Source organism: Bubalus kerabau, chromosome 9 (genome assembly GCF_029407905.1).
Source record: "Bubalus kerabau isolate K-KA32 ecotype Philippines breed swamp buffalo chromosome 9, PCC_UOA_SB_1v2, whole genome shotgun sequence".
In the NCBI taxonomy this organism is placed as follows: Eukaryota; Metazoa; Chordata; class Mammalia; order Artiodactyla; family Bovidae; genus Bubalus; species Bubalus kerabau.
The window spans coordinates 106280625-106306121 of NC_073632.1; the positions used below are offsets into that span (position 1 = coordinate 106280625).

General features: G+C 41.0%; 2 protein-coding genes across 7 annotated transcripts in view; one reads left to right on the forward strand and one right to left on the reverse strand.

Annotated features, from left to right (window-relative positions):
• The window catches only part of PRKN (parkin RBR E3 ubiquitin protein ligase), a 1201168-nt gene that overhangs the window by 1064574 nt on the left and 111097 nt on the right, over positions 1-25497 (reverse strand). The window lies entirely within an intron of this gene.
• On the forward strand, positions 14595-16334 carry LOC129620237 (tetraspanin-7). The gene has a single exon (XM_055536160.1). The coding sequence runs from the start codon at positions 14629-14631 to the stop codon at positions 15376-15378; it is 750 nt and encodes a 249-aa protein (XP_055392135.1). The 5' UTR covers positions 14595-14628; the 3' UTR covers positions 15379-16334.

Here is a 25497-nt window from a genome sequence, read left to right on the forward strand (position 1 = left end):
AACATGCTGCTAAGTCTGCTGTTAAGTCGCTTCAGTCATGTCCGACTCTGTGCGACCCCACAGACGGCAGCCTACCAGGCTCATCCGTCCCTGGGATTCTCCAGGCAAGAACACTGGAGTGGGTAAACTTGCAGTTATTACTGACATTTCATTTGCATTTAATACTTTCAATCATTACTCGTAACCTAGTGTTGTTACTCTTTTCATTTTCTTCCATTAAAACATGACTGATTGTTAAAAAAAAAAATCAGGAGACACAGCTTCAGTTCCTGGGTGGGCAAGATCCCCTGGTGGAGGGCATGGCACCCCACTCCAGTATTCCTCCCTGGAGAATCCCATGGACAGAGGAGCCTGGCAGGCTACAGTCCATAGGGTCGCAGAGAATCGGACACAAGTAGGGCAACTGAGCACAGCATAGTATCTTGCATATAGTAGGCATTAAAGAAATACTTTTAAAATTAGATTTACTTGGGGAGATTTTATTTATAAGGAATAACAACTCATTAAGGATGAAACAATTTGTGAATGAAATACCAAAGAAACATGTTAGTTACTTTCTGCCTTGATAAAGTCCTCATATAACAGTGTGTGTGTATGATCATCCCCAAAATTCCCAGATGATTTTATTTTCACACAATTATCTTCTCTTTTTCTTATAAAATTCTAAAATAACTGCTGATCAATCAACTAAAGGGAAAGTGAAAATAATGATCTTTAATTCCAACTTTAAATCAAGTTTAATCCACCTGGAAAGTTAGCCATCTTTCTTTTTTTATTAGGAAAGTGAATCAGTAAGATAGAAAAAAGTGGCTAGTACATTGCTCTTGAGAACTTCTGGCAATGGCACCCCACTCCAGTACTCTTGCCTGGAAAACCCCATGGACCGAGGAGCCTGGTAGGCTGTAGTTCATGGGGTCGCGAAGAGTCGGACACAACCGAGTGACTTCACTTTCATTTTGCAGTTTCATGCATTGGAGAAGGAAATGGCAACCCACTCCAGTGTTCTTGCCTGGAGAATCCAAGGGACAGGGGAGCCTGGTGGGAGGCCGTCTATGGGGTTGCAGAGTTGGACACGACTGAAGCAACTTAGCAGCAGCAGCAGCAGTGTCCAGGTACCTACCTTGAGTTGTTACTAAACAGACTCTCAGAGTAGTCTCCTCATTGTGCATATTTTACTGGTGACTAAATACATTAAAATGATATTTTCTCATAGATTACTATTTAACCTAGAAAACCAAATAATGACTTCATTGCATGATATTTGAGCTGCTGTTGGTATGTGTACACTCAGCTGAGAACTTCTAAAATGAATACTATGAGTGAATCAGTAACGAAAAACAACACTGAGATCCACATGCACTCACATGTACACCGTGCCCTTGGGACACACAAGAGATGGATGATGATCATTCTGGCCGCACGGGAATGGTCAGCCCTTTGCATTACCTTCTCCACAGCTCACAAAAACTAGCCTCTCAACTCAGGAGCTGCACTAGCTCCAAAGTCACCAGATCTGACGGTATCTTAGAAGCAATAACCTGCTTCTAAGGGGACTCTGAATTGAGCACAGGCCAGACTCTGAAAGATGAGGCCCTTAAGTCACACTGTATGCTAAAAAGTAAACCAACCAGATCCAAATGGTTCTTAGGAAATCATCACAAATGGCAACGGACAAAGAGAGGTAAACACAGCTGGAATTATACATGTAGAATTATGCGATTTAAAAAGTGTAATGTAAGGACAAAACGACACAAAGGGAACATTTTATTGGATTCTTGTTTATCTCTTCTACATATTCTAAAATCTGAACTATAAAATACCACCTAAATATGAGCTTTTCTTTCTTCACAATCAGTAAGATAGGAGTGGGGCTTCCCTGGTAGCTCAGCTAGTAAAGAAAACACCTGCAATGCAGGAGGTCTGGGTTTGATCCCTGGGTTGGAAAGATTCCCCTGGAAAAGGGAAGGGCTACCCACTCCAGGATTCTGGCCTGGAGAATTTCATGGACTATATAGTCCATGGGGTCGCAAAAAGTCTGACACGACTGAGCAACTTTCGCTTTCGCTTTCCAGATGAAACCCAGTGGTTTGCTTTGAGGAACTTAGAACCTTGAGGATTTAAGTTAAAATTTAGTTAAGCTAATTTAGCTGCAAAATATTTCCTCAATGAAGGGTAACAATTCTGATGATTGCACAGCAAATGCAAACTGCATAAGTACTAAGTCCTCTTGCAGTAATAATCAAAATTAGTGATTTTTGATTCACTTTCTAATTTAGATCTAATGAACAGCTAGAAAGAAATTGTTTTAGTGATGCGCCAAAAAAAAAAGCATTAGAGAAAGATGAAGTTGCAAAAATAGCAAATATTTGTTTAAAAGCTGACATATTTATCCATGTATTCATTAAACACATTTTATGAATAGTTGTTACAGGAATACGTCTCCTGACAACTACGTGAGATTCTGTTCCATGATGATTATTTGGTTCATTGTTCATTTTTTGACTCCTCTGGGGTTTTTACAGTTGGGTAATATGCTGACTTATGGTGGGACCCACCCATAATCATTTTCTCTCAATAGAGAGAGCCTCTGAAAGTTTAAGGGACTGATCATCATCTGTCTATGTAGTCATCATGGGCCTGTTTCCATCTCCATGGAATAAAGCAGGTGCACCAAAAAAAAAAAAAAGTATGATTTACTTTCTGTCCTGGACATTTAGTTACTTGATACAGAAATTAAACCAACCCAATACATTGCTTCCCTTCAACCTTATCTCAACAGTTTTTGAAAAATGAAGCAAATCAAAGGAAAAAAAAAAACATTCAGAAGGAGTAAAACACTGAAAAAAATTCAACGTGATCAAAATTTTTCTTTGAGTATTATAAGAATATTAATGTATGAATGGTAAGAGCTCTAAGAGAATGAGATACACCACAATCTCAGAATGTATGTACAGAAAGTTTACAAGTAGCTAACATGTCACCATTACAGAACCCCCAGGACAACTCTAAACTCTCTGTACCATGGGAGACACGTGATGCAGGGCCAGGTCTGGAAGGATGCCAAGAAGTATGGCAAGGAGCCTGAGGAGGAGAAATGTGCTAGACGGCATCTCAGCATACAGGGAGATCTACCACATTCTGAACGTGAAAAACAAGCACATACAAAATGGAAAAGAGGCTTAATTATGAATACTAGAGAAAGTGCAGGAATACAGAGGTCAAGTCAGAAAGGCCCAGAGCCCAGCTAAACCAGCCAAGCCTCCTATGGGCAACCGCATGCCAAAATGATAATGATACCCACTATCATTCATTTAAAAAATAAATGAACGAGAGTTCCAGTTAACAACTGGAAATGTCATACCCTCCCTCTTGCGCTTTAAAGGATATTGCTATTGAATTTTTATTCTAATACAATATATTTTTATGCTTCAAAGTCTTATTGATCATGCTGCACACTCTGTACAACAAAAAGTGAATGATTTCCATGGCAACCAAATTCCATAGACTATTCCACTAACTAGACTAGTTAGGGGAATTCAGTAAGCATAAAATGAACATGTCATTCAAGTTCACTTATTTAGTTATAACATGCCCACATCTCATATTTTTACTATGAAATTTGTTCTAAAGAACACAGTGGCCCAAGCCTGAAATGTAACTGAACATTACTGAGGTTACGAGCATGACATTATTTTAGACATTACGTGAGAATACTTTCCTATGCTTTTATGATGATCTTGTTGAGTACTTAATGTCCTAGAAATTGTTCTTCGTTTTTGAAGACTCTTTCAGAAAAGTGCATGGCATATAATTGCAATATATCCCACAACAACAATAAAAAGTTGCTGATAATTAAATTATCCAAAAATGTTTTAGGATATGTTAAAAATTTTCAAAACATGAAAATAATTTTATTTCTTTTTCTCTTAGGTTTTAACTCTAATAATTGTGGAATTATGCTTATATAAGTGCTATTCTATTTGAATGATTTTATTTTTTTTTATATTTGAATGATTTTAAAGCATCAAAGTGAAATAAAGAATTTTTTAAGTTTTTATTTTATACTGGAGTATAGTCATGTCAGTTTCAGGTATACAGTAAAGTGATTCAGTTACACATATACATGCACGTATTTTTTTCAAGTTCTTTCCCCATTTAAGTTATTATACACACTGCTACATTTGTATAGCAAATAGAAAGGATATTTTTAATGCCAATCAAAAAGTAAATAAAAATCATCTTAAAAAAAATCAAAGGAGGGAGTTAAGGTTGGACATTTGCTCATATCTAAACTAGAGTTCTAATACTACTTATTAACTCACTTTTAAGGAAGAGGTTGATTTGAATAACAGCTGTTAGTTTTAACAAATAAAAACATATTAGATTTTTATTTCATAGTAAAGAACGTAGGCTCATTCATCAATGTTTATCTAGTAATGCCATAATTAACTCATGTTGCTGTTCAGTTGCCCAGTCGTGTATGAATTTTTGTGACCCCATGGACTGCAGCATGCCAGGCCTCCCTCTCCTTCACCATCTCCTGAAGTTTGCCCAAGTTCATACCCATTGCATCAGTGATAATATATCTAATGTTGAGTCTAATTTTTAAATTAATACAAAATACATTATTTATGAGAAATCTATTTAGAAACTAAGGTACATAGGGGAGGGGGATTTGAGTTGCCTAGGACTGCTAGAATAATGAAACCAAACCACAACACAAAGATATCAATAACTCAAGAGGTCTCAACAAAAGGTAAAATAACATATAAAGATTTTAAACAACTTATAGAATTCTAAATGTTCTAACTTATAAAAACCACTCCTTCCCTAGGAAACAGTCAAAGCCACAAGACAATAATTGAATTACCTTTTTTTCTTCTTCTTCCTTGTATTTCCACAAGTAATTCAATTACTTATGTTTCACAATTATACTTCAATATTTCAAAGGCAGACAGCAAATATAAAATATTTCATTATTATTTTTCATGCTAATCATGTCTATTGAAAGGTAATGATTAGTAAAATACAGTACTTCCTACTTTATATTTATCATAAGAAGTAGATCAACATAATGTTCCAAATACTTCCATAAAGTGTGGAACACACAAACTCAGGAGGGAAAAAAAGGAATATCTCCCTAGACAACAAAGTAGAGCAATTAAGTATCTTCTCTTGAATAAACCATTCTTTATACAAACTAAAGCAGAAAACTGTATGAACAATGTTGATGTTGATGTCATGAATTTTCTACAATAAAAGATAATCTAGGCACTTTAAATTATATTAGTGGCTGAAAGCAGGTATCTAGAATAGCTATGCAAATGTACCTTTTGACAAGCATTTTGTCTTAACTATAGTCCTATCCTGAGACATGGTGTTAAAATGAGGACAGTAGAGAAGGCTTCAAAAACTCAGTGTGGACAGTGACTGCAGCCATGAAATTAAAAGACACTTGCTCCTTGGAAGAAAAGCTGTGACCAACCTAGACAGCATATTGAAAAGCAGAGACATCACTTTGCTGACAAAGGTATGTCTTAGTCAAAGCTATGGCTTTTCCAGTAGTCACGTTTGGATGTGAAAGTTAGACCATAAAGAAGACGACTGAGCACTGAAGAATTGATGCTTTCAGACAGGTGTTGGAGAAGACTCTTGAGAGTCCCTTGGACTGCAAGGAGATCAAACCAGTCAGTCCTAAACGGAATCAACCTTGATGATTCATTGGAAGGACTGATGCTGAAGCTGAAGCTCCAATACTTTGACCACCCTATGCAAACAGCTCACTGGAAAAGACCCTGATGCTGGGAAAGATTGAAGGCAGGAGGAGAAGGGGGCAGCAGAGGACAAGATGATTGGATGGCATCACCGACTCAATGGACATGAGTGTGAGCAAACTCTGGGAGATGGTGAAGGACAGGGCAGCCTGGTGTACTGCAGTCCATGGGGTCCCAGAGAGTAGGACTCGCCTTAGTGACTGATCAACAGAACAGAGAAAGCTAAGTGGAGAAGCATCTCCACCAGGGGCCCAGTGAAGGGCCAGACTTCCTAAGGATAGGTAGCTGAATACAGAGGGACTGTATTCAGTCCCATCTCACCACGCTACAGGCAGTGTCATAAGTATAGGTGCAGAAAAATGATTAACTCCAGGTACCATACACACACACCAGCCATCAAGAAATACAGTGTTCTTTGTGAGTCTGAAGAGTTCTCTAAAATCCCAAATCAGGAAATGTTAGTGAGCCTCTCATAACTAAAGTAAATTACCTGTAAAGGCATACTTCCTTTTTGCAACTAGATCATTTGTGTCAGTAGATTTCTCTCTCAGCCTGTGGAGATGAGAGTATTTGAGGTGAGGCCAGAGAGATGGGCAGAGACCATTGGGCAGAGGTGTCACAAAGTAGGAGTCTATTGTGAAGACTCCGAGGAGCCCCTGAAGATTTGAACCCAGGATGAGACAGGCTCACATGGGTTTTGAAATCATCATTTGGATGGTAAAGTGGATTCAGATCATGGTGAGACAAAACAGGAGGGAGAAGATGAATTTGAAGGCTGCTGTGGTCATCCAGGTTAGAAGAGCTGCGGGTCCCAAATGATGGTGGTGGAAGCGGGCTAAAGATTGTAGAAACAATACATCTTCTTTCACATCTCTTCCACTTACATGAGAATAAATACAAGCTTATATGGGCTTCCCTTGTGGCTCAGCTGGTAAAGAATCCACCTGCAATGCGGGAGACCTGGGTTCAGTCCCTGGTTTGGGAAGATCCCCTGAAGAAGGGAAAGGCTACCCACTTCAGTATTCCAGCCTGGAGAATGCCATGCACTGTAGAGTCCATGGGGTCCCAAAGAGTCGGACATGACTGAGCGACTTTCACTTTCATGTATGTACCCAACAATAAGCAAATCAAGCTTTTCTCAAAGTTAAAACAGCAATGGGTCTCAAAAGTAGACAGTAGCCTTCCAGAAAGTGATGGGAGAAGCAAATTGCTGTGCTCTGCCTGGAAGTGGACAAGCTAAAGGCTGCGTGGCTTCTGGAACCACGGTGCGTCATCCCCCTACTGCCTGGGGCTCACGGCTAACAATGCCCATTGCAAAGGCTTAGTCCAGCTTCCAAACTCCATGGAGTTTGCTCTTTTGACCATCATGGTGTTTCTCGTGAACTATGGATAACTCTGGACATTTTTTCTCTCCCTGCTAATAACAGGGAGTTGAGTGAGGAATTCCTCAACTGTGAATTATTAAGGCTGTGGAGGTACATTAAAAGTGTCATAAAACGATGGTCTTAGAATTTTTAGATATTTTGCTAATAAGTGACATCAGCTGGAAACTTAAGTCTCCCAGCCTTAATCATGAAAAATTTGAATAGAATATACTCTTTTTACCCTCAGCTTTTCTTCTTAGTCTGAGTTTGGCAAACTACAGCCTGCAAACCAAATCCTTTGTAATTAAAGTTCTATAGGAACCCAGTCCCACCCATTGTTCACAAATTGCCTCTGATGGCTTTCACATTCCAATAGCTGAGCAGAATAGCTGGACCAAAGACCTTCTAGCTCACAAACCCAAAAACATTTACTATAGTGGCTCCTACAGAAAGAGTTGGCCTGTATCCATTCTCTGGGAAATGCCCTTCCCATCCAGGATGCCTCATAACATTGAGCAGAGTTTAAAAATGGATACATGCTTATGTACGGCCTTAGTCAGGTGGGCCTTAGGAAGCATCACTACGAACAAAGCTGGTGGAGGTGATGGAATTCCAACTAAGCTATTTCAAACCCTAAAAGATGATGTTGTGAAACTGCTGCACTCAATATGCCAGCAAATTTGGAAAACTCAGCAGTGGCCACAAAACTGGGTAAGGTCAGTTTTCATTCCAATCCCAAAGAAAGGCAATGTCAAAGAACATTCAAACTACCACACAATTGCACTCATCTCACATGATTGCAAAGTAATTCTCAAAATTCTCCAAGCTAGGCTTCAGGAGTAGGTGAACTAAACTACTGGATTCAAGTTGGGTTTAGAAAAGGCAGAGGAACCAGAAATTAAATTGCCAGCATCTGTTGGATCATAGCAAAAGCAAGAGAATTTCAGAAAAAAATCTACTCCTGTTTCACTGACTATTCTAAAGCCTTTGACTGTGTAAATCACAACAAACTGTGGAAAATTCTTAAAGAGACGGGAGTACCAGACCATCTGACTTGCCACCTGAAAAATCTGCATGCAGGTCAAGAAGCAAGTCAGAACCAGACATGGAACAACACACTGGTTTCAAATTAGGAAAGGAGTATGTTAAGACTGTATATTGTGACCTTGCTTATTTAACTTATATACAGAGTACATCATGTGAAATGCCGGGCTGGATGAAGCACAAGCTGAATCAAGATTGCAGAGAGAAATATCAATAACCTCAGATATGCAGATGGCACCACTCTTCTGGCAGAAAGCGAGAAGGAACTAAAGAGCCCCTTGATGAAAGTGAAAGAGAAGAGTGAGCAAGCTGGCTTAAAGCTCAACATTCAGAAAAATAAGATCATGGCATCCGGTCCCAACACTTCATGGCAAATAGATGGGGAAATTATAGAAACACTGAGAGACTCTTAGTTCCTTGGGCTCCAAAATCACTGCGGATGGTGACTGCAGCCTTGCAATTAAAAGACATTTGCTCCTTGGAAGAAAAGCTATGACCAAACTAGACAGCATATTAAAAAACAGAAACATTACCTTTGCCAAAAAAGGTCTGTCTAGTCAAAGCTATGGTTTTTCCAGTAGTCAAGTATGGATGTGATAGTTGGACCATAAAGAAAGCTGAGAGCCGAAGAATTGATGCTTTTGAATTGTGGTGTTGGAGAAAACTCTTTAAGAGTCCCTTGGACTGCAAGGAGATCCAACCAGTCCATCCTGAAGGAAATCAGTCCTGAATATTCACTGGAAGGACTGATGCTGAAGCTGAAGCTCCAATACTCTGGCCACCTGATGCGAAGAACTGACTCACTGGAAAAGACCCTGATGCTAGGAAAGACTGAAGGCGGGAGGAGAAGGGGACGGCAGAGGATGAGATGGCCGGACACGACTGAACGACTGAACTGAGTTGAACTGAAATGTATGGCTGTGTCCCTCTGCTGTCCACTTGAAACTAGCACAGCACTGTTAATCAACTATTCTCCAACACAAAACAAAAAGGTTAAAAACAAAAAGGAAAAGTCAGCAGACCCCTTCTCTAAGTGAAACTGCAAAATAACACCCAACATATTCTCTTTTATAAACTTAATTGAAAGGATAAAAATGAACACTCAGTGAAATCACAAAAGAAGAGTAAAGGTTTAAAAACACCCCAAAGCGACATCCACCCCACGTCTTCTTTACTCTCTGAGGGACAAAGCTCAAGAGCTGCTTGAGAACGGAGCACACTGGACGCCACCCGCACGTGAAGTCAGGAGGTGGAAAGGCTGTCACTCTTCTGAAAGCGATCCTAGGGAGGCTGGTGAAGCTGTTAGACAAGCATTTAAGGGAGATCTGCCAGTCCCCACAGACAGGCTCAGATTTAAGAGGTATCAGAGGAGTGCTTCATGAGGTACTTAAAAGTTCAGATCCTTAACACCGCGAAGATCCCAAGCAGAGGCTCCCACAGGCTGTGCTGCAGAGTCACTAAGGAATCCACACCTCCTCCTGAGATCCAGCAGACAGGTGTTAGGGTGACAGGTGACTAGAGAACCGCCCGCTCTGAACCTGTCTCAGCCGCGCCTGTGCGCAGAGTAACCTTCCCTCTTAACAGGACGTCTTCGGTGTGGCTCCTTGAACAGAGAGAGCGCCCGCTTTAATAAATCAGGGGCACGAGATGGCAAATCGGTCTTCATTTCCACCTCAGGAAGAATCGCCCGGCACGGTTTCAGCGGCACCCCAGCCCGCTCTCCCTGCGCGATCCTGAGGCACTAGTGGTCATTCTCATTTGTCTCACAGCCTATACAGAGCAGAGCCCACCCAAGGTGAATACCCTGCTTTTCTGCAATCCCCAACCCCCGCCCCAACTCTCCAGTTTGCCTTCCAGGGCCAAGCTAGTGTGAAGTACAAAATACTGATTGGGAAGGTGCTCCAGACTCCTGAAGAGCCAGTCAAATTACCATCTGCCCCGTCTTTTCTTATCTCCCCACATACAGTAGTAAATACAATCGATCAGTAAATGTTGGAGCATAGTTCTGGCAATTAAGGGAGTAAAACCTTCCCGGGGTGCGTGCTCTAGCCTCTCCCCGCCCCCCGCATGCAAAGTCTCCGGTGTGTGAGCTCCTGTGATACAGACACGTACCAGCACGGTCCCCGCAGGCCCAACTTCTCCCTCTCCTTATTCACCGAGACCTTGCAATTCATTTTCACCTCCGACAGCAAAAACCCCAGGACAAGATTGTCACAGAAAGGATTATCTTTCAGATCAATGCTGAAATCGATTGCAAACCCCACTATTTATCAGCCTGTGGCAAAACTGCAACTGGTTAGGAAATATGTCTTCTCTCTGGAATGCATGTTCAGCGCATCTAGGCAACATTTCACCTCATTCTCCAAGAATACAATAGCCTGACTTTTCACCCAGAGCTGCACAGTCATAAAATATACATCAACAGCCAAAGTGATCTTTCCAATATCCTCTTATAGGTGAGGCAGAATCCTTCGCTTTCAGCTTAATATAGTTATAATACATGAGGTGCAGGTTATTTATTTTTTCAGTTAAACTTTCTAACTCTAAAAATGGAGGCTAAAATATAGACCAAAATGGCAACAAGGCGAATGGGAATAGGGCAAAATTGGCTAACATATTTCCACCCTACTTACTGATAGATTTTTCTTCTCCCACATATCCCCCTCCCCAACTGTTTTACACCAAAACCCAAGGGAGAACTTACTAACATTATGGACAACTTGACTGATCAACATGTTACGTCAGCCATATAACAGCAGTGGAATTTTATCAGGGAAGTTTTTTATGGCCAGAAAATCTAGGCTTTCAATTCCTTGGTATAATTAAATAAAGTTAAAACTAGAACTTACCTGAGGAATTCAAAACATTCTTACTAAAAACTCCAGATACTGATGTAAATGGTACAATTGATTAAAACAGGTGGATGCAATTAATTAAGAAAAAAAAATTATGATAGGGCTTCCCTGGGGGCTCAGTGGTAAAGAATCAGGCTGCCACTGCCAGTCAGGGGTTCAATCCCTGATTCAGGAAGATTCCACATGTCACGGAGCAACATGCGCCACAACTACTGAGCCTCTGCGCTAGAGTCCAGGAGCCGCAACTCCTGCAGCCTGCTTGCCTAGGATGCGGGCTCCGTAACAAGAGAAGCCTCTGCAATGAGAAGCCTGAGCACCACAATTAGAGAGTGGCCTGCTCGTCAACAAAGACACAGCACCGCCATAAATAAACAAAGAAACACACAAATACAATTTTTAAAAGTTAAACTTAAAAAAAAAAGTAAATTATAATAGCCAGAAAGTACCTTAAAGAAACAAGATAATAAAAAAAGACACTTTGGGACAAGAAATACACTTTAAAAACAGACCCATGTGGAGTACTAAAGCAATGATTTATTATACTCAAACAGCAAATAAGCATCTAGAAAGAAAACAAAATGTCAAAATGATATATTCATATCACACTGCCTCATACAAATATTTTGCAATGTCTAGACACTTCAAGTTTCTTAAACCAGAAAGAAAGATTGACCAAGACTTGCCAAAGGCTTCTACTTTAAATATTCATATTTAAGCCAATTACTTAGACTCTAAAATGTATTGTCTCATAAAATATGATTACCCGTAGTGACAAAAATTTTATGTAATTGAAATGCCACTGAATTAAAATGCACAGATTCAAAGTTTATAGTGAATCTTTTAGATTTCAAGGCCAATCAGCAAAACCTTTTATCCAAGATGAGATTTGCACTTAGAAAGATCAATTAAATGACAATGACCAAAAAGTTTGCAGAAGAATCAAAACTGATGTGGATAAACCACTGGCAGATTAATCAGTGTATCAGCTTCTCACTGAAGTAGGTCAGTCAAAAAAAGATGGTTGGCTGGACTAGGGGTGGTTATTTGTAAAATGGAGACTCAGAGATGAAATGTAAAATCAAGACTTGACAGTAGATTTGATACTAAGGAAAAGATAAGTTGCAAGGCAGATTCCAGGTAAACGGCTGAACAGTACAGCCATGAAACAGAGATGCTGTTAGAAAACCCAACTTGGAAGTGGGAGGGAGAGTCTTCTTGAATTTAGACACGTGGGGTGTTGAGGTGTCTTTGAGATGTTTTAAGTATAGAAAGTCATAAAGGTAAATGGATACATGGGTCCAGAGTACAAAGAAGCAGAAATCTGGAGTAAAAAGTCACCAATGCCGAGTCCTGGCCAAGGGGTGAGTTTTCTGGCAGTGTTAATATTCACATTTTGACAAGGCGCCCAATGGATGAAGGACCTCAGAGAAGCACCAGCACTGAGTTAAGGCTAGGAGGACAAGTTGAGAATCCAGCAGACTCTACTGGCTATGCCGAAGTCTGCGAGGAAGAGTGGTTTAAAACACATGGGTGATCAGGAAGAGGAGGTATCCAGCACCTTGGCAATGCAGATCAGCAGGGTGAAAGCCAGTTACACAGTGAAGGTGGTTCCACTGTTTCCTAGGAGGGGGTGAGCCATGGCCTTGCTTCCCTCACGTGAGGCTTTCTCCCTGATGTAACTTGGGCAGTGACGATACTGCGGAGAAACGGCAGCGAGGCTGAGAGAGTAGACATCTTGACATATTTCAGGCTGGGAACTGATGCTAGTTCTGCACCCACCATCTCAGAGAAAAAGTGAAAGCTGGGAAGATATGAAAGGTAATCTAATCAAATACCTTTAGTTAAATCAACCTTTGTTAAGATCAAGCTCCTGGAGTTTGATTTCACAGGGTCATGATTCCTGGTGATGTGCGGCAGAAGCCAACACAATACTGTAGAGTGACTGTCCTCCAATAATTGTATTTTGTTCTATACTTGCCAATAGTGTACAATTATAACCTTTGATAATTATTAGTTACCCCAGAACAGTTATGTTTTAAGCGAACTGCTCAACTGTTATCACCAATAGAATATACTTAGATGTGTTCTTTCTATAAAACTTTCTAAGTAGTAAAAATAAATAAATAAATTAGCCAATAAATCCTTAAAAAAAAAAAAACAACAACAACAGAGCTCCCCAGATCACAAGTGTTTCTAATATTCACTTGTCCCTGGCTTTGCCTTACACTGGTATCCTTATAGTACTGCGGCTGCTGCTAAGTCACTTCAGTCGTGTCTGACTCTGTGCGACCCCACAGACGGCAGCCCACCAGGCTCCTCTGTCCCTGGGATTCTCCAGGCAAGAATACTGGAGTGGGCTGCCATTTCCTTCTCCAGTCATACTACACTTGAAGAACTAGCCCATGAAATAATAATAGCAATAATAATATTAGTACAATGGGAGCAAAAATAAAATAAATACTCTGCAAATAATAACCTTTTTATTCCTTACAACAACCCTGTGATGTAGGCCCTATTGCTATTTCCACTTAGTCACCACACAACTGAGAAAAAGAGAAGTCAAGTCACCCACAATCAGAGAGATGGTTAGTGGCAAAGGCAGGATCTGAACGCAGGCAACTTGCTCTGGAATCCAGGTGCTTAACCCTGATGAAACACAGTCCTCTCATATGCAGGAATCCATTTAAAAATAAAAATTGCTCTAGCACTCTCACTCACTAATAAGGTTATAATGAGTGTGCTACTATGCTATTTACACATCATTATTTCAAACATGGAAGCAATCGTGTCCTGCTATAATTCCTCAGCAGGTTCACAGATTTTAGAATATTAACAAGTAACTTTAAGCTATAAAACAATTTATACATAAATGAAGGATGTCCTGTGGTATAATAGTAACCATAGCAACAGAGTAAGATGGGTTTGCAAAGTGAAAAGTATCCTAAGGTATTTGATGCCCCCAGAAAAGCTTTCTCTCCATTTACAATAGGGACATGACCAGTAGCAGCAAAATAACAGTACATTTTCATAGTAGATTATATTACAATCTAGAAGGCAATGGCACCCCACTCCAGTACTCTTGCCTGGAAAATCCCATGGACAGAGGAGCCTGGTGGGCTGCAAGTCCATGGGGTCACTAAGAGTCGGACACGACTGAGTGACTTCACTGTCACTTTTCACTTTCATGCATTGGAGAAGGAAATGGCAGCCCACTCCAGTGTTCTTGCCTGGAGAATCCCAGGGACGGGGGAGCCTGGTGGGCTGCTGTCTATGGGGTTGCACAGAGTCGGACATGACTGAAGCGAGTTAGCAGATTAGCAATATTATATCTTAACATTCTTATTTTCAAAAGGAAATAAAAGGACTATACTAAAATCTGTCCAATTTGTATCTCAATAACAGGAATGCTTAATTCATTCAAGATTTTATACTAAATCTTGAATAAGGTAACATTTTATATAAACCATGATATGTACAAACATTTATTTGGAAAAATATGCAATCAGAATAAAGTTTTATTTTATATTTATATTATATTATATTTATATTATCCGCCTCCAGCCGCTGCCGCCGCCGCCGGAGCTCTGTAGTATGGCATCGAGGAGAATGGAGACCAAACCTGTGATAACCTGTCTCAAAACCCTCCTCATCATCTACTCCTTCGTCTTCTGGATCACCGGGGTGATCCTGCTGGCCGTTGGAGTCTGGGGCAAACTTACTCTGGGCACCTACATCTCCCTTATCGCCGAGAACTCCACAAATGCTCCCTATGTGCTCATCGGCACTGGCACCACCATCGTCGTGTTTGGCCTGTTTGGATGCTTTGCCACATGCCGTGGTAGCCCATGGATGCTGAAACTGTACGCCATGTTTCTGTCCCTGGTGTTTCTGGCTGAGCTCGTGGCTGGCATTTCAGGGTTCGTGTTTCGTCATGAGATCAAGGACACCTTCCTGAGGACTTACACAGACGCCATGCAGAATTACAATGGCAACGACGAGAGGAGCCGGGCAGTGGACCACGTGCAGCTCAGCCTGAGCTGCTGTGGCGTGCAGAACTATACCAACTGGAGCACCAGCCCCTACTTCCTGGAGCACGGCATCCCCTCGAGCTGCTGCATGAATGACACCTATTGCAACCCCCAGGATCTGCACAACCTGACTGTTGCCGCCACTAAAGTGAACCAGAAGGGTTGTTATGATCTGGTGACCAGTTTCATGGAGACCAACATGGGAATCATCGCTGGAGTGGCTTTTGGGATTGCATTCTCCCAGCTGATTGGCATGCTGCTGGCCTGCTGTTTGTCCCGGTTCATCACAGCCAACCAGTATGAGATGGTGTAAGGAGTCTTTCAAGAATGACAGAATAAGAGACCTGTTTTCAAAAGGAACTGCGGCAATCTTTGAAAGACTTCCAAAGAATGTTAGAGCACAGTACATAATACACCTGTCCTAACCCCCACCCCACCCTGCGTCACTGCAACTGACGCTCCCACACAGCCTCTGCTCCACCTTTCAGCCTGCGTCATGCGTAGCGTTCCATTTCGTGAAGCCCTGTTGTGCCAGAGTGTAGCCAGGTTCCCTGCATCTAGTCCTAGGGGACCCCACCCAAGGCCCTGTGCGTGCCAGCTCCTCCATCTGTACTTGGTCCAACTGCAGCTCATTGTAGGTGACTGATTCTCCACACCATCACTGGCCCTGCTGGGCCCTGCATGTAGTGTGGGAGGCTCCTGTTAGCCCTTGATCATGATTGATAAACGCTGCATACCCCCTAGATATAGATAAGCAGATAGCTATCTGTTCTTTTGGCTTAATCTCCTTTGGTTGGGTTTTCCCTTTTACTAAGGCTCTTTCCTACCTTCTTCAGGCTGCCTAGGCATGTAATACTTTGCAATTGTCCTTGAGGAGAAAAGGGCATGTGTCATGCACGAAGGAGATTATTGAGCTTTGGGTGGCCTCCTTGCTCCTTGTTGTTACATGCCTGGGAACGTATAGAGGGTTTAGTGCACCTGTATAACCCTGTTACAAAGCTGTATTGTTGCTTCCTGTGAAGGAAATAATTACTTCTGTTTTTCCCCAATTAATTGCTATTGTGTTATTTTACTTCTTTCTATATTTTTTCTTTGCATTGACATTACAGACATCGAGGACCTCATCAAAATCAATTTAAAAATGAGTGTGAAGGGGGAACAAAAGTCAAGATATTTTTAAAAGATCTTTAAAAATGCCTCTGTCTCGCATGCCAACAAGAATGCATTGATATTGTGAACATTTGTGATACATGTATTAATAAATAGTCATTACAAAAAAAAAAAAAAAAGAATAAAGTTTTAATAATGCCATAGCATACTATATCTACAAAGGGTAGATGAATATTTTGTGGAGTATAGTCATAATGTATCCCCTAAGAAACAGATTTTTTTTTAAAGAAATCAGAACTTGTAAAGAGTAGGAATCATTTGGAGAAATAATGAGGTAAATTCCTTTCTAATATCTATTGGCAAAAGAACTATAAGGTTGCTTAAGTAAATAAATATCATTTAAAGACCACTAATATTGTATAATGGAGAAGGCAATGGCACCCCACTCCAGTACTCTTGCCTGGAAAATCCCATGGACGGAGGAGCCTGGTAGATTGCAGACCATGGGGTCACTAGGAGTCGGACATGACTGTGTAACTTTCAAGTAGACAACCTGAGCGACTTCACTTTCACTTTTAAACTTTCATGCATTGGAGAAGGAAATGGCAACCCACTCCAGTGTTCTTGCCTGGAGAATCCCAGGGACGGGGGAGCCTGGTGGGCTGCCATCTCTGGGATCGCACAGAGTCGGATACGACTGAAGTGACTTAGCAGCAATACTGTATAATGGGTTTCCCTGGTGGCTCACATGGTAAAGAATCAGGAGATTCTTTCTCCCGGGCAATGCGGGAGACCTGGGTTCAATTCCTGGGTAGGGACAATCCCCTGGAGAAGGAATGGCTACCCACTCTAGGATTCTTGCCTGGAGAATTCCATGGACAGAGGAGCCTTGCGGGCTATACAGTCCATGGGGTTACAAAGAGTCAGACACGACTGAGTGACGAATGCACACACAAACGCAGTATTGTATATACAATTAATAAAGAAAGAAATAAAATACTAAATGAAGGCTCTCCTTCAGCTACAGATTTGGTGTAACCCTGTTCACTTCAGTGTGCATCAATGGCAAAGCAAGTTGTTGCTTTTCCAACATTTGGATAACAGCATAAGAATACAAAATTCAGAGTTTGGTACAATGTGCTAATACTCTCAAGACAAAGTTTAATAGAAACTGTGTGAGTTTCAAAACAATTTTATATGTCTGAGAACTAAGGAGACTATGTATTAACTTACAACAGCTTTCACATAAATCCACAGCGTACGACGATCAAAAAGTCAATCTTCTCTTAGGAGAGGAGCGCTGTATAACACAGAATAAAGGAGTGGACCACTGGCCCTGCGCTACTGCGGTCACCTCAGATTCTACGGCGTGCCTTTCAAGGGCACACGGACTGAGAGCTTTCAGAGAAAAAGAGCTGGGCTGATGAGGAAGTGTTAAAATCCCTTCATATGAGGAATGTGTCACAATGAGGAAAGTTTCCCAAGCTCAGGGACCAACCTTACCTTACTTCATCACCAATACCCAGTACATAGTAGGTGCAGAGTAAGTGTTTGTTGTACAAGTGAACAAACTAATGTATATAAATGTGCAGAAAAGAGTGAGACAAGATTGAGAAGCCTCAAATATCTGAATGTGTATTTAAAGGATATGAGTTATTCTATTTGGCCTCCAGAGTAGAACCAGGACTAGAGTTTGGAAGTCACAGGAAAACAAATTACGACTCAAAAGAAGACCGTTGTGCTACTGGGATGCCCAGGTTTTTCTCCTACCTGGAAGGACCAAGCCAGATGCAGGTTCAGACGTGTTGAAAATGGGGTAAGCAGCATCCTGATACATGGGACTCCCAGAGGCATAGAGGCACAGGACTGCCCCAGAGTCCTGCCTTATGCGATGAAGCTCAGTTTGGTTCAAAGCACTAGTGTTTCTAAATGCTCCCTAAATGGAAGACTATGGATCATTAGTATAAGTTCTTGCAGGGTCATTAGTATGAGCTTCCTGGTGCTCTTTGGGGGGAGTGGGCAAGGGAACTCCTGGAGATACAAAGATGGGCCACACCTGTTCCTGGACACAGATGAACCACCATGCTGTGAAGACACTTTAATATGTGTGTGTGTGTGTGTGTGTGTGTGTCTGTGTGTGCTCAGTTGCTCAGTCGTGCCCGACTTTTGTATCCCCATGGACTGCAGCCCACTAGGCTCCTCTGTCCATGGAATTTTCCAGGCAAGAATACTGAAGCACATTGCCATTTCCTCCTCCAGTGAATCTTCCCAACCCAGGGATCAAACCCACATCTCCTGCATTGGCAAATTCTTTACCACTGAGCCACCTGAGAAGCCCCAGACACTTTTACATCATTCGATAATTAAACTGAGGTTTGCACGCAATCTTCTCCCTCTATAATGGCACCCCACTCCAGTATTCTTGCCTGGAAAATCCTATGATGGAGGAGCCTGGTAGGCTGCAGTCCATGAGGTCGCTAGGAGTCGGACACGACTAAGCGACTTCACTTTCCCTTTTCACTTTCATGCATTGGAGAAGGAAATGGCAACCCACTCCAGTGTTCTTGCCTGGAGAATCCCAGGGACGGGGGAGCCTGGTGGGCTGCTGTCTCTAGGGTCACACAGAATCAGACACAACTGAAGTCACTTAGCATAGCATAGCTATAACCCTCTGAGGAGGTTATATAGTTATATAGTTCCTCCTAAGGAGGAACTATAACCTCCTGAAAGTAAAATGTTTAAGATTCCTTCTAACCCTGAAAGTTTATTACTATAAAAATACTGATTATAGAGACTAGGATCAATACTAAGAAAACATCATTTAATCCTGGCATTCAGCCTAAGAGGGAGGCACTATTATTATTTTCATTTTATAGACTAAGAAAAAGCAATCTGGAAATACAAACTCACCTAAGATCTGACGTTGTGCAGAGTCAGAAATAAAGCTCATGAATATCTGTCTCCAAAGTCAAGGTCCAAGCATCGACATTAAATTAAGAGAGATACAGAGAGAGAGAGAGGGAATCACCATAGACTTATTGAAACAATAAGTAAATCTGCATTTCAGGGAAGACAGGCTAAGTTTCAATTATTAATTTAAGGGAATTTGAATAAGATCCAAAGAGATCAATTTCAGTCCCGTATCACATTACATTCAATTTGACTTATCTTGTTGACAAACTAGATTTTTTATAGTAATTCTGGAAAATCATTTTTACTATGTTTCAAACAGTATCCTCATGGTCAGGCACAGGATTAGTTAGTAGTTTATCAGTAAAATGGTCTGTCACACATACACAAGACTAGGAAACTCTTGTTGCTATTTATTGGATATTATCACTGAATCTTGATGAAAATAACTGATTCCTACAACAATTGCCTCTATAATATCTCTACCAACAAGTAGAATCCTTGAGCTTTTAAAGACACATAAAGAGAACTCCTCCAAGAAAAAAATGAGAAAATGTAATCTTTCCTTAGAAGATGTGTCATTGAGAATAAACAAAAGCTAAAGAAAGAGCCTTAGACATCAAAATGTAAGATGACCAAGGGTGAGGATTTGATTACAGAAATGCTGCATGTGACAGAACCAAAAGTATCATCTAACTCTTAGAGTCATTATCTGAGAAAAAAAATCACTGTGTATTATTTAGCCTGTTCTACTGAAGAGTCACTAACGGAAAGGTCAAGATCTTAAAAAAAATGCATAGTAATTATTGTGAAGGTTCAGGAGAGAGCATAGATAATATAAAGAAACAAAGAGAAAAATGTCCTTGGGTTCAGCAGTGTCAGGAAGAGTAAAAAATAAAAATATTTCAAAATTCATACTGTATGTTTGGTAAAATACTTTTTGAATTTCAATATATATCTATGGTACATCTGAGTATCAAAAAGCCCTGTCAGTATTACTGCTCCATCTTCTCCTATGGTAATTATTTCAATCACAGTTTAACACTCCCTAAACACCTAAGGAAGGACTGATGCTGAGGCTGAAACTCCAGCACTTTGGCCACCTCATGCGAAGAGTTGACTCATTGGAAAAGACCCTGACACTGGGAGGGATTGGGGGCAGGAGGAGAAGGGGATGACAGAGGATAAGATGGCTGGATGGCATCACCAACTCGATGCACATGAGTTTGAGTGAACTCCGGGAGTTGGTGATAGACAGGGAGGCCTGGCATGCTACGGTTCATGGGGTCCCAGAGAGTCAGACACGACTGAGCGACTGAACTGAACTGAAACACTAAGATGGGCTTCCCTGATGGCTCAGCTGGTAAAAAATCCGCCTGCAATGCAGGAGACCCTGGTCTGATTCCTGGGTCAGGAAGATCCCTTGGAGAGGGGATACACTACCCACTCCACTATTCTTGGGCTCCCCTGGTGGCTCAGACAGTAAAGAATCTGCCCGCAATGTGAGACTTGAGTTTGATTCCTGGGTTGGGAAGATCCCCAGGAGGAGGGCATGGTAACCCACTCCAGTATTCTTGCCTGGAGAAATCTCCACTGACGAGGAGCCTGGCGGGCTGCAGTCCATAGGGCCGCAGAGTAAGACACGACTGAGCAACTAAGCACGCACACGTGCAAACACTTTATACATAATCTGAATTTTATAATTAACTAAGCAGCCTGACAGTTTCGAAGATGAGTCACCTGAATGTCTCTTACCTTCATGGACATTAATGAGACAGCGGTGGCAGTGACATGGTTGAAAGTGGAAAGTCATGGAGACGTATCACTCAAAAGGTATAAAGAAGACTGACCAGGATGCACACGGAAATAGCTCTTGCATTCCTTTCCAAGTGTATTGAGGGGATTCTAAACTAATGTGATGATGAAAGCAAAATAGTGACTGCAGTTCCTGACTGAGGAAGCTTGCTGTCATAGCTGTAAGTGCAAACTCAGGCCAAGGGTCACATTTTATGCTTTACTAACCATTTTTGTTTCTCTTTTAAAAATATTTTAATGGTCTTTGTAAAATGTTTTATATCATACATGAGTATAGATATGTACTTTAATATATGAGTATATAAAATTTAAAAATCTCTAGAACCATGAATATATTTAAGTTATGCCTTTAAATTTGTATTTATTCATCAAATATATAAATGTTAAATATGTACATAAATTTAAAAGGATGACCTCTAGTTTAACAGCAGAAGGGGAAATCTCGTCTACACCAACTGAATGCTCATAAAGGGACGTTGTTGTTCAGTTGCTGTTTTTTCTGACTCTTTGTGACCCCATGGACTGCAGCATGCCAGGCCTCCCTGTCCCTCACCATCTCCCAGAGTTTGCCCAAGTTCATGTCCACTGAGTCGGTGATGCCGTCCAACCATCTCACCCTCTGCCGCCTCCTTCTCCTTTTGCCTTCAGTGTTGAAGGGAAGGTTAGACACTAAACTTTATTGGGAGAAAACATGTGTCTGAGCTTTGAATATCAAGTTTTGAGTCTACAAAGACAATTCATCTATTTTAGGTTTGGGAACTGTGATTGATGAAATCTCAAGCCCGTATTCAAAAAAACCAAAAGATGCCCAGCGTAAAAGAGTCATATAGATGCTTCAGATGGTTCTGCTATTGTTTGTACAAAGAGAAGAGCAAATGAGCTCAGTGAAGATTATGGGCAACGCTCCACAAAAGTAATTAACAATTATTCTGTGTCTACTCCATTTCTATGCAATGAGAATATAGTCAAGATGTGTCCACGGTGGCTTTTCGCTTTATTCTCACCAATTAACCGACTATTGGATATGATGGTAATTAGACACCTCAGCTGGAAAAAGATCATTATGTCCTAATGAGATGATTAAAAACAACAAAAAAGTACGCTCTTTGCAAAGTATTAGCATGTTCTTCAAGTAACAATAGTATAATTTGTCTCCAAGTTTACTGTGCTTTGTCAGCCCATATAAGAGAAATTCTCCAACCAAAATATGCCTTAGAAAGTTATATCACCTAAACATAAAATAACAATTTTAATGAACCATCTGTACATTTGAGATATTAATACATTTGAGAGTGTTTACTAATGCTACCCTGATCTGACAAGTCAGAGTCGCCACATTAAAATTTTAATCTTACACTGGGGACACGTAACATTCCAAGAACTTCAGATCCCATACTGTTATGTAGTTTAGGCCACCTTCCGATATTTGGTTTACTCAATTCAATTTCCCATTAGATGGAAGGCCAAATATAGATTTAACTATGAACACCCCTGGCAGGAATATACCAACGTGGAGAGCTGGAGAGAATGTAGAAGGTATCTGAGAAGTACACACCCCACCCAGCCAAGGTCAAAGGTTTCCTCAGAAATCCTCCTTTGGGTTGGAGTTTTATTAATCGAAAGCAGGTCATGCTTTAGCTGATCGCGTAAGTCATCTAGAAAGGATAGTAACTAACATCTCCCTGCATGCCACCCTGAACTAATTATTAAATATTCTGGCATAAGATTGGGTTTGGAGGAACTAGAAAACACAATATAAAACCAAGTTGGGGAAGAACTCAGAGGAACAGAATGAACTGTATAATGCCTGGCTAGTCAGGAGGCATCTGGGTGAAATGCCTGCGATTCACACTCTTGACACTCTTTGTTCACTCATCCATTCATTCCGGAGGCACTGTGGAATACCTATGAGCCAGATAAGCAGAGTGTAAGTTTATACTTAACCAAATATCCTTTGGTCCTAAAAGAGGCTGCTCTCTTACACAAGCAGTATTTATCATTGCGAGTAGGGAAATGACACTTGACGCCCTGCAATTTGACGCCTGTGCATTCTAAGCCAGAAGCCATCACCTGGAAACACCATCAACTGCTGTCCAGCCTGCAGACACTGCGGCTCGCAAACTTGTCCTCTTGGCCTTTGTTCCTGGGACAGTAGGCTAGGAGTTCCTTCCTTGATCAAAGGCCCATCTACCCACATTCTCCATACGCCACCCTGGCTTACTCCCTTCTAAAGATCTTGCTCTGTGGATTATCGCACAGCAGTCAGTATGTGGTGGGATAACTATTTATCTGTCTGATGGTGGGCCCATGGTGGACAAGGAAGATTGCTTACTTTACTCATTTTAATAACTCCAACACCTAAGACACTTCGTCTCCTAACATTCTGCCAATCAGTACTTGCTGCAGATGGACTGATCCATGTTTTCCAACCTCTGCCCCACCTCTGTTGCTACCATCACTATTTCCTCGTCATAGACCACGTATACTAAATAAAAAGTCTCTACATCCCAGACATACATATATAATTGTTCCATCACACTTCATATATTCATACTGTCCTCTCCCCTGTAATACACTCACTACTAGTTTCTTGTTTATTTATTGGCCATACCAACCAGCTTGTGGGATCTTGGTTCTTGGACCAGGGATTGAACTCATGTCCCCTGCAGTGGAAGAATGAAGCCCTAACCACTGGGAAACCAGGGAATTTCCTATACTCACCACACAGTTTTTTAAGAATGACTGCATGCTTCTTCTATTATAAAGGTGCATGCTTTATAATGCATGCTTCTTATATTATAAAGGTGAAATGGTATATAGCCAGGCATATCTGAGCCAAGGTATGTCTTTTTTTTTTTCCTGCTATCTTCTATCAATCATTTATTTGTGTAACACAAAATTGCCATTTCTCTGAACTGAAGCAAGAGAAAATCTTACATAATATACCACTGTTTTGATATACCTTGACATATACTTTAGGTAACAGCATTTTCCTTTGCTATACTTCACAATATAATAGTGGAATGCTTTTTAAAGTCAGCAACATCAGCAGGAATGAGACTTTTAAATGAATCTCCTAGGAAGATAGAATTCTCACACATAAAGACCAAGAGTTTATTCCATAGGGCTACATTTTTTTTTCCTGAAATTATTAAGTTGCAATGATGAGGTCACAATTATACTATTAAGCAACAACCACAATAAAAGAGTATATGGGGGAAGACCTAGACAGAAGTTTTGGATGATATTTTTTGAAAATTTAATGTAATGGCATTGTGAGTTAAAATCTAAATGTAAAAATGAATTTCTGCTTTTATGACCTTATAACAAAATATAAACACTACTAATAACAAAAAGTAACAAAGGCTGTATATTGTCACCCTGCTTATTTAACTTATATCCAGAGTATATCATGTGAAATGCCGGGCTGGATAAAGCACAAATTGGAATCAAGATTGCCAGGAGAAATACCAATAAATTCACATGTGCAGATGACACCACCCTTACGGCAGAAAGCTAAGAAGAACTAAAGAGCCTCTTAATGAAAGTGAAAGAGAGTGAAAAAGTTGGCTTCAAACTCAACATTCAGAAAACTAAGATCATGGCATCCTGTCCCATCACTTCATAGCAAATAGATGGGGAAACAATGGAAACAGTGACAGACTTTATTTTGGGACTGTGGCCATGAAATTAAAAGATGCTTACTCCTTGGAAGAAAAGCTATGACCAAACCTAGACAGCATATTAAAAAGCAGAGACATTACCTTGCCAACAAAGGTCCGTCTAGTCAAAGCTATGGTTTTTCCAGTGGTCATGTGTGGATATGAGAGTTGGACTATAAAGAAAGCTGAGTGCTGAAGAATAATGCTTTTGAACCACGGTGTTGGAGAGGCTCTTGACAGTCCCTTGGACTGCAAGGAGATCAAACCAGGCAATCCTAAAGGAAATCAACCCTGAATATTCATTGGAAGGACTGATGCTGAAGCTGAAATTCCAATACTTTGGCCAAGAGGTGAAGAACTGACTCCTGGGAAAAGACCCTGATGCTGGGAAAGATTGAGGGCAGGAGGAGAAGGGGATGACAGAGGATGAGATGGTCAGATGGCATCATCGACGCGATGGACATGAGTTTGAGCAAGCTGTGGGAGTTGGTGATGGACAGGGAGGCCTGGCATGCTGCAGTCGATAGGGTTCCAAAGAGTCGGACACGACTGAGCGACTGAACTGAACTGAAGGAGGCTACCTAAAATTTATTGAGCACTTGATACGACCAGGCACCATCCTGAGGGCTCTCTATGGATGAGTGCCTTTAAACGTCAAACCAGCCCAATGACACAGGCACAATCATTACCAGTATTTGTCACACACGAAGAACCCAAGGCATGGAGACTTGAAGGCATTTTCTCAGGACACCCACTGGTAAGTGATAGACCCAGGGTTTAAACTCATGCTCTTAATGTTAAACATTATACTTTCTTCAGTGTCTTCATGTTTTAATGTGAATAAAAATAAAATATCATTCTATTCCTTTTTCTCTCTAAAACTGAAATCATTTTTTAAACTGTATGGAGCACATTTCAGGATACGGATGACAGAA